Raw genomic sequence first — 18,966 nt, 5'->3', positions numbered from 1 at the left:
CTATACTTGTGGGTCATCAGTATCGTATGTGAATGGTTCATTCGATCACTAAAGTCATCGTTGAATATGTGGGAGCCATTATGGATCTCCAGATCCCGCTATTGGTTATTGGTCGAAGTGAGTACTCAACCATGTCCGCATAGTTCACGAACCGTAGGGTGACACACTTAAAGTTGGATGTTGAAATGGTAGAACTTGAATATGGAATGGAGTTCGAATATTTGTTCGAGTCCCGGATGAGATCCCGGACATCACGAGGAGTTCCGGAATGGTCCGGAGAATAAGATTCATATATAGGAAGTCATATTCCAAGTTTGGAAATGATCCGGTGCATTTATTGCAGGTTCTAGAAGGTTCTAGAAAAGTCCGGAAGAAATCACCATGGAAAGTAGAGTCCCGGAGGGACTCCACCTTGCATGACCAGCCAACCCTAAAGGGGAGGAGTCCAAGGTGGACTCCCCTAGGGTGGCCGGCCAACCCACCTCAAGGAAAGGTGGGAGTCCCACCTTGGGTAGGACTCCCTCCTTGAGTAGGTTTCCCACATATGGGAGGTTTTAGTGTTGGGGTCTTATTCGAAGATTTGGACTAGAACTCTTGGTGCTTCCACCTATATAATGAGGGGCATAGGAGAGGGGGCTGACCACTTCAAACCTCAGCCTTGGCCGCACCCCTTAGAGGGCCGGCGCCCAACCCCCCTCTCTCCCCAAACCCTAGCGGTCTCTCTCCTCCACCACATCCCGCACGCTTAAGCGAAGCTCCGCCGGATTTCTCCAGCACCACCGACACCACGTCGTCGTGCTGTCGGATTCAAGAGGACTACTACTTCCGCTGCCCGCTGGAACGGGGAGGTGGACGTCGTCTTCATCAACAACCGAACGTGTGACCGAGTACGGAGGTGCTGCCCGTTCGTGGCGCCGGAACCGATCGTGATCAAGATCTTCTACGCGCTTTTGCAAGCGGCAAGTGAACGTCTACCGCATCAACAAGAGCCTCATCTTGTAGGCTTTGGAATCTCTTCAAGGGTGAGACTCGATACCCCTCGTTGCTACCGTCTTCTAGATTGCATCTTGGCTTGGATTGCGTGTTCGCGGTAGGAAATTTTTTGTTTTCTATGCAACGTTATCCTACATACTTGACGTTTACCCGGCCAGACATCTCCTATGCGGTGCAGCAAATCTGTTTACATATGCATGATCCTCGAGCAAATCACTTGCTCCTTGTCAAGCGTGTTCTTCGCTACATCCGCGGCACCACAGACTATGGACTGACCTTGTTTCGCCGGATTTCCAGTAAACTGACGGCCTATTCGGATGCTGATTGGGCAGGATGTCTCGACACTCGACGATCTACCTCTGGCTACTGCGTTTTCCTTGGCTCCAATCTAGTGTCATGGTCCGCCAAGCGACAACACACAGTGTCCCGTTCTAGTGCTGAGGCTGAATACCGGGCGGTTGCAAATGTGGTGGCAGAGACTTGTTGGCTTCGCCAGCTTCTTCATGAGCTTCATCGGCCAGTCTCGGGTGCTACGATTGTGTTCTGTGATAATGTCAGCTCAGTCTACATGACATAGAATCCGAGTACACCATCGGCGCACCAAGCATGTGGAGATTGATCTTCATTTCGTGCGGGATCGAGTCACCACAGGCGATGTTAGGGTGCTTCATGTGCCGAGTTCTTCACGGCTTGCGGACATCTTCACTAAAGGATTACCATCTCCTCTCTTTTTGGATTTTCGGAACAGTCTCAACATTCGTAGGACGCCCATTTTCGACCGAGGGAGGGTGTTAGAATATAAACCGTATATGTATTTGTATAGAGATACGGTTGTATATGTGTAATCCTGTATGTGTCCATGTCGTATGTGACAAGGACTCTGTCTTGTATTCCCCCTATATATAGATCAATACAAGACACCACAATGCGTGGTTCCTAAACTCTTACAGCTAGTAATTTGACAGCAGGAGATTAGGGCATACGAATTCAAGCTTCGCCGTGCCTTAGTAGAGTAGAGTCTCTAATCCAACTAAATGAGTAATATACAAGCGCAAATCTGAAGAGAAAAGAGGCGCGAGCTCACTGGCGACTCACAAGGTGGTACTGCCTCCCTCTCGGGCGACGGCGAGAAACCGAGGCGACGATGGGTGATTTTCTTCGCCGCCGCCGCGGTGTTCCTCGACCCCAGCCGTCCTTGGGGTCGGCTTAGGGCATTTCCAACGGTTGTTAAAGTGGTCGCGTGTATTCGTTCACGAAAATAATCATTTTTTACCCCGTATCCGTTTGCGTATGAGGGTGGCTCCAGTGGACTGATGCATAAATACTTTTATCTTTTTCTTTCTTTTTCGTTTAACATATATAGAAACATTACACAAACTACTACTCCCATCTGCACTCCTCCTGAAAGCAACCATGCCCACAACCCTCCTTCGCGTGGATAGAGTTGGAGGCTGCGGGGTCACTTCCTCCTCCCGGCCGTTGATGTCTACGGGAGCTTCTATTCTTGTAGACAGTGTTGGGCCTCCAAGAGCAGAGGTTTGTAGAACAGCAGCAAGTTTCCCTTAAGTGGATTACCCAAGGTTTATCGATCTCAGGGAGGAAGAGGTCAAAGATATCCCTCTCATGCAACCCCTGCAACCACAAAGCAAGAAGTCTCTTGTGTCCCCAACACACCTAATAGGTGTACTAGTTCGGCGAAGAGATAGTGAAATACAGGTGGTATGAATAAATAGTAGCAGTAGCAACGGCACCAGAAAAGTGCTTTGCCCAGGACAGTAAACAAGCAGTAGTAACGCAACGAGTAGTAACGCGATAGAAACAAGTAAACAAGCAGCGATAGCGATATTTAGGAACAAGGCCTAGGGATTAGACTTTCACTAGTGGACACTCTCAACATTGATCACATAACAGTAATAGATAAATGCATACTCTACACTCTTGTTGGATGATGAACACATTGCGTAGGATTACACGAACCCTCAATGCCGGAGTTAACAAGCTCCACAATTCAATGTTCATATTTAAATAACCTTAGAGTGCATGAAAGATTAATTCGACTAAACCAAGTACTAACATAGCATGCACACTGTCACCTTCACGCCACGTAGGAGGAATAGATCACATTAATACCATCATAGCAATAGTTAACTTCATAATCTACAAGAGATCATAATCATAGCATACGCCAAGTACTAACACGGATGCACACACTGTCACCATTACACCGTGCAGGAGGAATAAAACTACTTTAATAACATTGCTAGAGTAGCACATAGATAAATTGTGATACAAAATACATTGCAATCATAAAGAGATATAAATAAGCACTTCACTACGCCATTCATAACGGTGAGTAAGTATTCCGTGAAATATAGCCTAAGAGACCCACATGGTGCACACACTCGTCACCTTTACACACGTGGGACAAGGAGTCTCCGGAGATCACATAAGTAAAACTCACTTGACTAGCATAGTGACATCTAGATTACAAGCATCATCATATGAATCTCAATCATGTAAGGCAGCTCATGAGATTATTGTATTGAAGTACATAGGAGAGAGATGAACCACATAGCTACCGGTACAGCCCCGAGCCTCGATGGAGAACTACTCCCTCCTCATGGGAGCAGCAGCGGTGATGAAGATGGCGGTGGAGATGGCAGCGGTGTCGATGGAGAAGCCTTCCGGGGGCACTTCCCCGCTCCGGCGAGGTGCCGGAACGGAGACTCCTGTCCCCCGGATCTTGGCTTCGCGATGGCGGCGGCTGCGGAAGGTTTTCCGTATCGTGGTTCTTCTCCTCGGGGTTTTCGCGACGGAGGCTTTAAATAGGCGGAAGGGCAGCCTCGGAGGGGCCTGGGGGCCCACACCATAGGGCGGCGCGGCCCCCCTCCGGCCGCGCCAGGTGTGGTGTGGGGCCCCTAGGGCTTCCTCCGGCGGCTCTCGGGTGTTCCGGAAGGCTCCGGGGAAAATAGGACCCTGGGTCTTGATTTCGTCCAATTCGAGAATATTTCGTTACTAGGATTTCGAAACCAAAAACAGCGAGAAAACAGCAATCGGCTCTTCGGCATCTTGTTAATAGGTTAGTTCCAGAAAATGCACGAATATGACATAAAGTGTGCATAAAACATGTAGGTATCATTAATAATATGGCATAGAACATAAGAAATTATCGATACGTCGGAGACAAGCATCAATAAGTCTTGCATAAGAGTTAACTCATAAAGCAATAAATCAAAGTAAAGGCATTGAAGCAACACAAAGGAAGATTAAGTTTCAGCGGTTGCTTTCAACTTGTAACATGTATATCTCATGGATAATTGTCAACATAGAGTAATATGACAAGTACAATATGCAAGTATGTAGGAATCAATGCACAGTTCACACAAGTGTTTGCTTCTTGAGGTGGAGAGAGATAGGTGAACTGACTCAACATAAAAGTAAAAAAGAATGGTCCTTCAAAGAGGAAAGCATCGATTACTATATTTGTGCTAGAGCTTTTATTTTGAAAACATGAAACAATTTTGTCAACGGTAGTAATAAAGCATATGAGTTATGAAAGTTATATCTTACAAGTTGCAAGTCTCATGCATAGTATACTAATAGTGCCCGCACCTTGTCCTAATTAGCTTGGACTACCGGATCTTTGCAATGCACATGTTTTAACCAAGTGTCACAATGGGGTACCTCCATGCCGCCTGTACAAAGGTCTAAGGAGAAAGCTCGCATTTTGGATTTCTCGCTTTTGATTATTCTCAACTTAGACATCCATACCGGGACAACATGGACAACGAGATAATGGACTCCTCTTTAATGCATAAGCATGTGGCAACAATTATTATTCTCATATGAGATTGAGGATATATGTCCAAAACTGAAACTTCCACCATGATTCATGGCTTTAGTTAGCGGCCCAATGTTCTTCTCTAACAATATGCATGCTCCAACCATTAAGGTGGTAGATCTCTCTTACTTCGGACAAGACGGACATGCATAGCAACTCACATGATATTCAACAAAGAATAGTTGATGGCGTCCCCGTAAAACATGGTTATCGCACAACAAGCAACTTAATAAGAGATAAAGTGCATAAGTACATATTCAATACCACAATAGTTTTTAAGCTATTTGTCCCATGAGCTATATATTGCAAAGGTGAATGATGGAATTTTAAAGGTAGCACTCAAGCAATTTACTTTGGAATGGCGGATAAATACCATGTAGTAGATAGGTATGGTGGACACAAATGGCATAGTGGTTGGCTCAAGTATTTTGGATGCATGAGAAGTATTCCCTCTCGATACAAGGTTTAGGCTAGCAAGGTTATTTGAAACAAACACAAGGATGAACGGTGCAGCAAAACTCACATAAAAGACATATTGTAAACATTATAAGACTCTACACCGTCTTCCTTGTTGTTCAAAACTCAATACTAGATATTATCTAGACTCTAGAGAAACCAAATATGCAAACCAAATTAGCAAGCTCTAAGTGTTTCTTCATTAATGGGTGCAAAGTATATGATGCAATAGCTTAAACATGAGCACAACAATTTCCAAGCATCAAATTATCCAAGACATTTTAGAGTTACTACATGTAGTATTTTCCAATTCCAACCATATAACAATTTAACGAAGAAGAAACTTCGCCATGAATACTATGAGTAGAGCCTAAGGACATACTTGTCCATATGCTACAGCGGAGCGTGTCTCTCTCCCACAAAGTGAATGCTAGGATCCATTTTATTCAAACAAAAAAAACAAAAACAAACCGACGCTCCAAGCAAAGTGCATAAGATGTGACGGAATAAAAATATAGTTTCAGGGGAGGAACCTGATAATGTTGTCGATGAAGAAGGGGATGCCTTGGGCATCCCCAAGCTTAGACGCTTGAGTCTTCTTAGAATATGCAGGGGTGAACCACCGGGGCATCCCCAAGCTTAGAGCTTTCACTCTCCTTGATCATATTGTATCATACTCCTCTCTTGATCCTTGAAAACTTCCTCCACACCAAACTCGAAACAACTCATTAGAGGGTTAGTGCACACAAAAAAATTAACATGTTCAGAGGTGACACAATCATTCTTAACACTTCTGGACATTGCATAAAGCTACTGGACATTAATGGATCAAAGAAATTCATCCAACATAGCAAAAGAGGCAATGCGAAATAAAAGACAGAATCTGTCAAAACAGAACAGTCCGTAAAGATGGATTTTATTAGGCCACCAGACTTGCTCAAATGAAAATGCTCAAATTTAATGAAAGTTGCGTACATATCTGAGGATCATGCACGTAAATTGGCTTAATTTTCTGAGCTACCTACAGGGAGGTAGACCCAGATTCGTGACAGCAAAGAAATCTGGAACTGCGCAGTAATCCAAATCTAGTACTTACTTTACTATTAAAGACTTTACTTGGCACAACAAAACATAAAACTAAAATAAGGAGAGGTTGCTACAGTAGTAAACAACTTCCAAGACACAAATATAAAACAAAGTACTGTAGCAAAATAAACACATGGGTTATCTCCCAAGAAGTTCTTTCTTTATAGCCATTAAGATGGGCTCAGCAGTTTTAATGATGCACTCGCAAGAAATAGTATTTGAAGCAAAAGAGAGCATCAAGAGGCAAATTCAAAACACATTTAAGTCTAACATGCTTCCTATGCATAGGAATCTTGTAAATAAACAAGTTCATGAGGAGCAAAGTAACAAGCATAGGAAGATAAAACAAGTGTAGCTTCAAAAATTTCAGCACATAGAGAGGTGTTTTAGTAACATGAAAATTTCTACAACCATATTTTCCTCTCTCATAATAACTTTCAGTAGCAACATGAGCAAACTCAACAATATAATTATCACATGAAACATTCTTATCATGAGTCTCATGCATAAAATTATTACTCTCCACATAAGCATAATCAATTTTATTAGTTGTAGTGGGAGCAAATTCAACAAAATAGCTATCATTATTATTCTCATCAAGTGTAGGAGGCATAGTATAATCACAACAAAATTTACTCTCCATAGTAGGTGGCACCAAAAGACCACTATCATTATAATCATCATAAATAGGAGGCAAAGTATCATCAAAGAAAATTTTCTCCTCAATGCTTGGGGGACTAAAAAGATCATGAAAACCAGCTTCCCCAAGCTTAGAACTTTCTATATTATTATCAACAATGGTGTTCAAAGCGTTCATACTAATATTACTACCAAGCATGCAAATAAGATTCCATAGGTTTTTTAATTTTCGCATCAAACAATCCATGTTTTAAATCAGGAAATAGAATAAGAAGCTCATTGTTGTCCATTATGCCAAACTAGTGTAAACAAGAAACAAAAAGATGCAATTGCAGGATCTAAAGGAAATAGCTTCGAGCACACACACAACGGCGCCGAGAAAAGTACTTTACCCGAGACCGGAGTATGAGTGCCTTTTACCTTTCCTCCCCGAGCAACGGCGCGAGAAAAGTGCTTGATGTCTACGGGAGCTTCTATTCTTGTAGACGAGTGTTGGGCCTCCAAGAGCAGAGGTTTGTAGAATAGCAGCAAGTTTCCCTTAAGTGGATTACCCAAGGTTTATCGATCTCGGGGAGGAAGAGGTCAAAGATATCCCTCTCATGCAACCCCGCAACCACAAAGCAAGAAGTCTCTTGTGTCCCCAACACACCTAATAGGTGTACTAGTTCGGCGAAGAGATAGTGAAATACGAGTGGTATGAATAAATAGTAGCAGTAGCAACGGCACCGGAAAAGTGCTTTGCCCAGGACGAGTAAACAAGCAGTAGTAACGCAGCAGTAGTAACGCAAGTAAAACGAGTAAACAAGCAGCGATAGCGATATTTAGGAACAAGGCCTAGGGATTAGACTTTCACTAGTGGACACTCTCAACATTGATCACATAACAGTAATAGATAAATGCATACTCTACACTCTTGTTGGATGATGAACACATTGCGTAGGATTACACGAACCCTCAATGCCGGAGTTAACAAGCTCCACAATTCAATGTTCATATTTAAATAACCTTAGAGTGCATGAAAGATTAATTCGACTAAACCAAGTACTAACATAGCATGCACACTGTCACCTTCACGCCACGTAGGAGGAATAGATCACATTAATACCATCATAGCAATAGTTAACTTCATAATCTACAAGAGATCATAATCATAGCATACGCCAAGTACTAACACGGATGCACACACTGGGAGGAATAAAACTACTTTAATAACATTGCTAGAGTAGCACATAGATAAATTGTGATACAAAATACATTGCAATCATAAAGGGATATAAATAAGCACTTCACTATGCCATTCATAACGAGTGAGTAAGTATTCTGTGAAATATAGCCTAAGAGACCCACACGGTGCACACACTCGTCACCTTTACACACGTGGGACAAGGAGTCTCCGAGAGATCACATAAGTAAAACTCACTTGACTAGCATAGTGACATCTAGATTACAAGCATCATCATATGAATCTCAATCATGTAAGGCAGCTCATGAGATTATTGTATTGAAGTACATAGGAGAGAGATGAACCACATAGCTACCGGTACAGCCCCGAGCCTCGATGGAGAACTACTCCCTCCTCATGGGAGCAGCAGCGGTGATGAAGATGGCGGTGGAGATGGCAGCGGTGTCGATGGAGAAGCCTTCCGGGGCACTTCCCCGCTCCGGCAGGGTGCCGGAACGGAGACTCCTGTCCCCCGGATCTTGGCTTCGCGATGGCGGCGGCTCCGGAAGGTTTTCCGTATCGTGGTTCTTCTCCTCGGGGTTTTCGCGACGGAGGCTTTAAATAGGCGGAAGGGCAGCCTCGGAGGGGGCCCGGGGGCCCACACCATAGGGCGGCGCGGCCCCCTCCGGCCGCGCCAGGGTGTGGTGTGGGGCCCCTAGGGCTTCCCTCTGGCGGCTCTCGGGTGTTCTGGAAGGCTCCGGGAAAAATAGGACCCCGGGTCTTGATTTCGTCCAATTCCGAGAATATTTCGTTACTAGGATTTCTGAAACCAAAAACAGCGAGAAACAAGCAACCGGCTCTTCGGCATCTTGTTAATAGGTTAGTTCCAGAAAATGCACGAATATGACATAAAGTGTGCATAAAACATGTAGGTATCATCAATAATATGGCATAGAACATAAGAAATTATCGATACGTCGGAGACGTATCAGCCGTGCGCGGATTCACGAACCCCACAGCGCCCCCCAGCCCTTCTTTCAGATGTTGACCTCCTCGGCAGTGGCGCGCTTCCCCGACGGGCCTACCGACGGTTGCCTCCGGTCGATGGCACCATGGATCAGAGCTCTCCTACCCTTAGGATTTCAGCCATCTCTGATTGAGGAGTGCCATGGATCAGAGCCGGCGGTGGGCAGCGGGTGGCATGGTTTCATTTCGTCGGCGGCTGTGGGCGAGGCTGGAGCCGCCCACCAGCACCATGGACATTTGGGAGCCTGTCATGCCACCGAGCACTGCTTGTTCAAATTTTGATTAATTTATAAGGGGTAAACTGCAAAACATGATTATACTATGCCTCCGACACTTCTTTCGGATCGGAGGGAGTACATAGTTTTGAACATGGTTTCAAAATTGCAAAATAATAAACCTAACTAGTGTTGGACTCGCGGCTTTCGTTCTTTGGCTGCCAAGATAGAACAATCCCAGACACCCAGTCGTCCAAACTAGAAAATCTAGCTCAGTTTTTCTGCGTGCCTATGTTCTTAGATGTGCAGCAGAAAACTACATTAATGGCTTCAATTGGCCGGTGGCCATCTTCGCTGCAAAGAAAGAATACTCGAAAAACACTAGCTGTCAGTGTCCTCGCCGGACTCGTCCGTGTGGTAGTGCCCGCGGCAGGATATCTTGCCGAACACCTTGATAATCATCTCGTTGTCGCCTTTGTATAGGAAGGTGATCGGCATCCGGCCTCAAGGTTGTGGGCGCGGGCGAACTTGTCCCACCCGTTGTGCAGGTACATCTTGCCCCGCCCGAAGACGACGACGGGGCATGCAACATCGAGCGGCGGGGTGATGCTGCTCTAGCGTGGCGGACCCAATCGTGGCGACCGCGCCCGCGGCCTCGACTGCCTCGCAGGTCACCTGGACCAGCCATGGATTCCCTCGTGGGCTTGTGGGGAGTGGCGCTACGGTGGAGGTTATGCGGCGGCTAGGGTTTGTGTGGAGGAGATGAGATGGGGCAGCTGAGCGCGCCTTGTTTATAAATTTCTATACATCGGAGGCAGCCGAGGAGCGGGGCACGCGTGGCATCGCCATTAAATTCGTTGACAGAGGTGGGCGGTAGCCGCTCTGCAGGCGAGACATCGCCGTTAATGTGGCGCAGATAGCCGAAGCGACGCCTCGTCGCCAGTACTGTTGCGCCTAAGAAGACGCATCAACATATATATGTTGCTGCTAGACCGGCCCGACAAAACATCCTCCCAGACGTGCGCGGTCATGCGGCGTGACCGCACTACATCCGCAGCGATACATCTGAGGCGCATATTTGGGGCACGTTTGCATCTCCGCGGACAGCTGGTCACTATGCATCCTCGCTAGATCTTAGTGCAGATGCATTTTTCGACCGCTCGCAGTCGAAAACGGTCGCTCCGAATCTGTTTACGCCGACCCATTGGAGATGCCCTTAGCTTCGTGCGTTCCTGCTGGCCTTGGGTATTGAAGTTAAGGGCATCTCCAGCGGCGCGAAGTAAACGGACGCTGAGCGACCGTTTGTGCCCGCCGGGCCGAAAAATGCGTCTGGTACCTCCTCCAGCGGGGCGACGCAAAGTGACCGGGCCGTCCGCGGTGATGAAACCTAGCCCAAATATGCGTCTCGGATGCGTCTCTGCGGACGCTACGCGGACGCGCAAAGTGTCCGCTCACGTCTGGCAGACGTTTCATCTGGCCCTTCTGGCAGTGACCCAGCATCGATGCGTCTTCTCCACCAGTATGCGGCGACGAGGCGTCGCTTCGGCAGGCTGCGTAAATGGCGATGCCTCGCGTGGCGCGTGGCCGTCGCCTACCTGTGCGCACGAAGTAATGGTGTTGCCACGCGTGCCGCGGCCGTCGCCCTGCCTCTGATCTATTTAAACAGGGGCGCGAGCATCTCATCTCCTCCCCACAAAACCCTACCCGCCGCACAACCTCCACCGTAGCGCCGCTGCCGCTCAGCCTCCGCCGGAGCCACCTTGAGCAGCGCCGACCGCGGCCAGCTGCCGCGCCTCCACCTCCACCTCCACCTCCCACTCCACCTCCCCGGCCTCGAGCTCCGACGAAGAGTTCGACGACGACGACAACACGAGTGACGTCCTCGACCCGGTCAGGGATGCCAAGGCCTTGGCTGAAGCGGAGAAGGAAGCAGAGGAGGAGCGGGCGGCCCACGCGACGTTCGACGCCGAGATGGAACAGCGCAGGCTGGCGGCCGCCGCAGCCGCAGAGGACTCCGACTCCGACATATCATGGTCTTCCGATGACCCTGATGCGCCTACCCCGGAGGAGAGGGCGGCGGAGCAGAGAGCTATAGTCGAGTCCTTCGAGACGCTCAAGGACGACGCCGCCAACGCGAGGCTGCAGCAGTGCTTGCAAGAGGAGGCGGTAGCGCACCGAGCCATAGCGGCTGCACGGGAGGCGGTGGAGAAGCAGTCGAGGGAGCGACGCAAAGACGGGGCCGGCCCGTCAGGCAGCAAGTAGTCTAGCGTTCTAGAACTACTTTGTATAATTTCTATGGTTTCAAATGTACTACTTTTATTTGCTTTTAAATATGTTGCAAATCTACAAATGGATCGCTCCGGTGGAAGTACACCCAGACGCAAACGGACCCGCGGATAAAATATGTTCGCGGGGCGATGCAAACAGACGCTCGAGATAACTTTTGGACGTCCGAAATGCGTTGCCCCGTTGGAGATGCCCAGCGACGGCTGTACGATTTGGTCCAACCAAACTCTCCTTGTCCGGGCCAGACCAATATGATGCTGTCTGGGCCTCCGAGCCGGCCCACCAATACACCAATGTCCCTTTGCGGCCTCGCCGCCGCGCACTTCCGCCGCCGGTCACGTGCCGCCGGCTCCCGGCCCCTCCTTGCGTGCGGAGTGCAGAGACAGGAGGGATGAGTAACAGGAAGAGGGTGCGGCAAAAGGGCGACCACCCTGCAACGCATACTGAGGAAGAGAGCCAGCATCGGCCTCCACCTCCAGGTTTTGTTTCCGCTCATGCCATTGTTGCAATATTGTTCTCTTGCCAAAACAACGGGTTCGTAGGAATCCTCGCCTTTTTCTTGATTGCGCTTATAGCGGGTACGGTTGTTGAATCGAACAGTGAGTGGAGTGGATCGTGTATTGGATGCTAATTAAATCAGGGCTACTCATTTAGAGCACCATGTACAGTTCAGTAACACAAATGCAACCATATAAAATTGTAATATTGTGCAATAGTATGGTCTTGGCAAGCAGGAAGCACCATGAGCCCCTCTTAATTGCAGAGTTCCGCAGTCTTTGGGGTGAGTTTCTTCATGTTCACAATGCAATCAACCATGTTCGTCCGGTCGCTTTCTGGAAAAGAGAGAATGATTTCTCAATTCATTGTGTACATCATTTCTTGCTTCCATTGTGTGAGTTGACCCTTGAATCAAACTCTTGATAGGAACATATCAGGCTTGCCAATCTTCATCGTGCCATAATAGGTGCTCACACCATTTTCTGAAGTTGACTCTTGTCAAGTTGTCAAGCTTGCCAATCTTCATGATGTAATAAGTGCTAATGCCACCTTCAAGTTGCACAATTGCATCCCCAAAACAGTCCACTGAACTATTTTTGCGTTATATGGATGGTCCATCTGTGCATTATCCTGCTAAGCCTCCAGATCTTGGTTAAGTTTTGGGTGTAATGCTCCTCCGACCCCTCTGGAAAAAGGAATGATAGTGTGTGAGAGGCAAAACATGTGGTCAGTTGGTCACAGGGGTGTCTGCTGTTTCTTTTCACACATTTGATTGGCAGGCCAACTTATATCAAAACAAAGGTTGAACACTGAATTTTCTGAGAGGTGTCAGGGCACTCGCAAAACCACATGGAAGTATCTTTATGAAGATTCACCACTTATTGTCTGTATGGTGTTGAAGCACCAACAAGATTAGAGGCACAAGTGATAAGTCACTTTTCATGTTGCTACATGGTACTCGTACAATATAATTTCTGCTATTTGTCATCCTATGATTACAGCTTCTCTACTTTGTTTGCCTGATAGAAAATTCGTGGTTGAAATCGAAGGTAAATGGGAATCATATGTGCGTTAACACGGTTGTTGATAATTCTCAAATGTTCAACAATTTACTCTTTTCTAGGTAATATGTTCCTATACGATGGGACTATTTATCCTTTTATGCAATTATCCTCCCGTGTCCATGCATTAAACTTCATTGCTGGCAGCACATAGCATTTCCTTAGCTGGGGATCAATGTGAATGTTAGCTGATAGGCCAATTCTACTTTAGTAAAAAGTTAGTTCCTCCCCGCCCCCCGTGTCGCCCGAGCGTGTGGCGACCCGGGGTAGAAAACCCTAGCCGCCGGAAGAGGCCCTCACCGGCGCCCTTCTCCGCCGCCGCTGCCGCTGGCCCTTGCCGCGGTGGCGGCGGCCCCCTCCGCTCCGAAGGTGGCGGTCGGGAAGGACGAGCTGGCGGCGGGACTTCGCGCGGCGGCGACGTTTTCTGCGGGCGCGGATGCGCGGCGGAGCTCCGGCGCAGGCGTGGCGGCGTGACGACCATCTCCTGCTCGCGTGGCGGAGCTGCGAGTTCAGCGAGGCCTCGGGGGCGCGATGGCTTGTTGGGCGCGGATGTTGGGTCCTCCATGCCCAGATCCCCGCCGGTGCGCCGCGGTCGGCCGGGTCAGCGGCTGGCGGCTGCTGGCCATGGAGGAGCGGCGCGTGCAGCGGCTGCTGGCAGCGGTATGCCGGGGCGGCGGCCCCGGGCGGATCTGCAGGTGGTGGCTGGCGTCTTCGGCCACATGGGTGGCGAGGCTGCTGGCTTGGCCCAGGGAGCCTCCTGCGAGATGGATCTTCTCGATCCTCGCGTCTGGCCGGGCTGGCGGTGCGGCGGTGGCGGCATCTCTGGCAGGAGAGGTGGTGGCTTGGGGGGATGTGCTGTCGTCCCGATCTGTCGGAGCTCGGCAGCGGCGAGGTGGTGGTGCGGGTGCTGACTTGGCGGAGGAAGTTCGGTTGCAGGTCGTTGCCGGTGGACTTGGCGGTTGGAGGCGGAGGATCCTAGGAGAAATCCTTGTCCTGGTGTTGGCCAGGACTGGCGACGGCGACGCCCGCGGGTGCCGCTGACTTTCTTGGAAGCGTCGCCAATGGATCCTCTCCTTATCCCGTGGTCTTGCCTCCGGAGGGAAACCTCAGATCCTTGGATCGGACGATGAAGGCGTCTCAACGTCTTTCTCCTCGTTGGGGGCATCGTCTCGGAGTTGGCTTCGACTTGGGCTCCGGTGGATGTTTGGTTGATGAGTCGGCTCGCTTGGGGGTGCTGCGGGCAGTTTGGCAACGATGAAGCATCGAGCGGAGCTTGGGTCGCGGTTTGGGCTTTGTTAGCTGGTCACCGGCGTGTTCGATGGGTTCTCTTGTGCTTCACTGTGTCGCTGTGAAGTCGGAGCTGCGGCGGAGGGTCCCTGCGGCAACGATGACCGGCAACTGGTGGACTGTGGAGCTCTCAGTCGGCGCAAGTCCAGCATAGTTCTCTTGTGAAGCTCCTCGTCTGAGTCGGAGCTGTCTCCCGTTGGCGTGTGTGGCCAACTATTGGCTTTTGGCCAGGTTGGTCGGTGGTTGTGTCCATTGTGGTCGTGTTCCATGACGATATTGGTGCACTTGTATCGGTTTTTGGTCGGTTACCCGTTAATTAACTGGCCATCTTCTTCTTTATCAATGAAATGGCAAGTCTTGCCTAGTTTCAAAAAAAAAAAAATCTACTTTAGTTTGCTCTCATTCTGGTTGATCTTCTAGTGCTGCCTGATCCTCCTTTGCAGAAGAGTGGCAGGACAATTCTCACTGACGCATCAATAGTTTGAGTTCTGACCTCTGTGGTGTGGACAGTGCTTCCACGAGTTGCTGCAGCATGATTCGTTCTAGCATGGTCCAATATAAACATTATGCATGCTTGCAATATACTTTTATCAAGGCAAAGGTGAAGAAAGGTCCAAGGTTCCTTTCAATTAGTGACCGAACCAATGAAAGGAAACATTCGTGATCTACTTGAGTTGAGAATTACGCCCAAGTATGGCAGAAATAGGGGCTCAAAGTGAAGCGTGATGCTTGTCTAGTTTAGATACCAGCCTAAAATGCTATATGTATTCAGAATTGGAAGTTGTATGGAAGTGCTTACTACATTCTGATAATGATGAGATTTCTTGGGCTCTGCATGCCTGCTCTTCGTACACCACGGAGCTTCAAAATAGCTTAAATTTCTGATCATAACTGTTCCACTAGGTGTTCCTTTGATGGAATGCCGGGTGCAACTCTATTTTGTCTGTTGAGAGTATTTTACATTATTCCTGTAAATATATTTTGTTATGTACTTTGCACCCATACAGTTCAAAAGTATTAATATTGAAATATATGCTTGAAGTCCCTAGTAGTGCCTTTTCTATTGCTAATACTCCCTCCGTTCCAAAATAAGTGTCAAAGATTTGTCTAGATTCGCAAGTTTCTAGACACATTTTGGTGTGTAGATATATACGAATCTAGAAATATGAAACTTAATTTGGAACAGGAGAGGTAGAAGATTTACTTTAATCCTGAATGTTTATTGGTGATTTAGTATTTTAGGCTGAGATAAAAAAAAGTTTACACAAGCCCCTCTGGCACACAAAATGGAACTTTAGAATAATAGGCACAAGCCTTTAGAATTTGTCAGATTCTTTCTTAAACGTTATCTAGCACAGACCAAGATCAAGTAGAAACATGACCTTAGAATGTGCTGGCTCCTTTCTTCAGCAGTACCCACCATAAACTAAGAGCACTATAAGTAACACCATGTATGGCCGGCATACATCTGTCAAATTCTCCTGAAGCACCAAATATTCAAGCTAACTTGTGCTGCTCACCAGCAATCTTGGAAGCAACAGTATGATGTGATGGAAACTTTAGAGTGAATCAGTTGGACTTAATTAAGTGGATTACATTGGAATGAATCAGTTGGACTTAAGTGATTTGGAAGCTCCATTTGCGGAGGAGGAAATCTGGGAGGCATTGAAACAAATGCCTAAGGAAAAAGGCACCCGGACCTGATGGATCAATCTTCAAACATGGTTATATATTTTCAATCATAAATGTCCATTACTTAATCCACATATTTTCATAACAAAACAAATTGTACAGTCACGAGAAAGCAAAAAGAAAAATTCTATTAGAACAATGGAGAGCTTTCACAGGGTACAGTACTGCTGTTATGATCGATCTACAAATTATGAAGCCGTAATGGAGCTCAAAAAACAATCTCCCCTTCTACCCCTTCTACTCAGATGATAACATTTTTCCCAATTTCTTGCTGCTAACAGTGTTTACCTCAGGCGATTCCAAAACACCTGGGATCAAACCCTCAGACCATCCATTATTTCAAGTGGATAGCTTCAAGTCCTCTTTTTCTTTGACTCGGACCTGCTACCATCTGTTCCTTTCCTTTTAGATTTTTCTTTTTCCTTGTGCTTCTCTTTCTTGTCGGCATTTGTCCTGTTGGATTTTACGCTGATAACACCGCTTGCAGACATCTTCTCAGTCTGCAGAGCCTTCTCAATCTCTAAGTCATCGCTGTTAATTGCATACTTTTGCAGTAACTTCAGGTCCACAGTAGCTTCATCCGCAGCTCTTCTTTTTTCCTATATTAGGAGCAAAGTTTAGCAAAGGCACTACACATGGGAGAAGTTTGTGTGTGATAAAGTAACATTTACTAGCCAATCTGCATCACAACTAGAAGAAGATGGATTTCCTCATATGCCTTGGTGCGTTCGTTGGCGTGCTCTTTGGGTCCGTGGAGATTGGCCTTGGAGTTGCAGTAAGATGATCGATTTACCTTAATCTGAATTATGAAATTAGATATGCATAATGTCTTTCAGCTTACTGACTTGCTAAGGGCTGATCATTGCAGCTTGCCATCTCCTTTGCAAAGATCATCATACAGTCAATCCGGCCTCAGGTAGAGGTTCTAGGCAGGCTGCAAGGAACAAACATATTTTGCAGTGTCAGGCAGTACCCCGTGGCATGCCGAACACCAGCTGTACAAGTCATACGAATTGATACATCCTTCCTATGCTTCATCAATGCAACGTTTATCAAAGAAAGGTACTAATGATCACAGAAAATAAACCTCACTTCACTTCATAAAAATTCCGGTGTGAATGCTTAATATGTGTTATTCATTCAGGATCATAGAATGGGTAAGGGCAGAAGTGGAGGCATCCAATGAAAAGGCCAGGGAGAGGGTGCACTCAGTTGTACTTGACATGTCAAGTAAGTTGCTACAAAGAAGTTTTCAGTTACTGCAGTGATACTTAAAACTTCAGAACATGTCTGATTCATGCATCTGCTCTGCAGATGTGATAATCATCGACACCTCAGGACTTGTGGGATTGGAAGAAATTCATAAGGACCTGGTGTCTCTAGGCATACAGGTGAAGTGATGAACTGATGAGCATATTGATGTGTTTACAAGTATTTACAGTTTACTTAGTAAAAACATTCTAACTCTTGTGTTCCAATAACTATCCGCAGATCGCTATTGCCAGTCCAGGATGGCAAGCAATTCAGAAGGTGAAACTTGGACACGTTGTTGACAGAATAGGAGAAGAACGGATTTTCCTGACAGTGAGTGAAGCAGTGGAAGGATGCCTAACTGAGCATAAGGGCAGTGCCACGGAGTGTTGAGTGTATGGTAGTAAAAATAACACCATGTGGTGCGGATTTGTATCTACTGAACATGGTTTACAGCTAATCAAATACTCACAGACAGACAGTATTGTAACAGCGACAGTAAAGTATGTTTGCATAGTAATGAAGTTAACTGAAGTGTTATGCAGTCATCTTTTTGTGACTGTAGTCACTTAATATATAGTAGTACATAGTGTGCGGTGAAGTATATTGGTTTCTTCTATGATCTCACGAGACAGTATAATGCGAGGAAAAAGTCTTCAGCTTGACCAATCATTTGCTGGACCGTGATCCTCATATACTAATCGAATTTGAATCCATGATCCCAGGTGGCTCTCAAATTATACTTGGAAACAAAAGAGAAACGAATTTGCACAAGCGATGTGGGCGAATAGGGGGGTAGCACAAATTTGATGTATCATGTTGTGACTTGATGTATCACTGTAATAATTGCATTTTGGTGCTGGAATATGTTATTTTATTGCTGGAATATGTTATTTGGTTGCTGGAATATGTCATTTGGTTGCTGGAATATGTTATTTTATTGCTGGAATATGTCATTTGGTGCTGGAATATGTCATTTGGGTGCTGGAATATGTTATTTTATTGCTGGAATATGTCATTTGGGTGCTGGAATATGTCATTTGGGTGCTGGAATATGTCATTTGGGTGCTGGAATATGTTATTTTATTGCTGGAATATATCATTTGGTGCTGGAATATGCGATTTTGGTGCTGGAATATGTCATTTGGGTGCTGGAATATATCATATTATTGCTGAAAACTGCTACATATTGATGTAATTTGTTTGGTGTAGATGGCTGAATCTGTGGAGGAAGTTCCGGATGTAGGTGCTAAAGCCAAGAAGACTGTGAAGGTGATGACTTGGACCCCTCCTATGTCAGCATGCATGATGCGATGTCTAGCCGGCATAGCGGCGAAAGGTGTGAAGACCGACAAAGGATTCAAAGAGATCCATATTAGTCAAGCTGCAAAAGCTTTGACCAAACTTGTTGGTTACGAAGTGACTACCACCCAAGTGACCAATCATCTACGCAAGTGGAAGATAAGGTATCAA

General features: G+C 46.8%; 1 protein-coding gene across 1 annotated transcript in view; it reads left to right on the top strand.

Moving 5' to 3' along the window:
• Positions 1-18,112, top strand: part of LOC124701680 (low affinity sulfate transporter 3-like) — a 22,971-nt gene extending 4,859 nt beyond the window's left edge. Inside the window, exons 8-12 of the mRNA XM_047233776.1 lie at positions 16,965-17,017; positions 17,111-17,304; positions 17,387-17,472; positions 17,557-17,633; positions 17,734-18,112. Of these exons, the coding sequence (XP_047089732.1) occupies positions 16,965-17,017; positions 17,111-17,304; positions 17,387-17,472; positions 17,557-17,633; positions 17,734-17,886 (563 nt within the window). The 3' untranslated portion in view covers positions 17,887-18,112. The remainder of the gene's footprint in view (positions 1-16,964; positions 17,018-17,110; positions 17,305-17,386; positions 17,473-17,556; positions 17,634-17,733) is intronic.
• Positions 18,113-18,966: the final 854 nt, after the last annotated feature.

Source organism: Lolium rigidum, chromosome 3, assembly GCF_022539505.1.
Source record: "Lolium rigidum isolate FL_2022 chromosome 3, APGP_CSIRO_Lrig_0.1, whole genome shotgun sequence".
Taxonomy (NCBI): domain Eukaryota; kingdom Viridiplantae; phylum Streptophyta; class Magnoliopsida; order Poales; family Poaceae; genus Lolium; species Lolium rigidum.
This window is presented reverse-complemented; position numbering and strand designations above follow the sequence as displayed.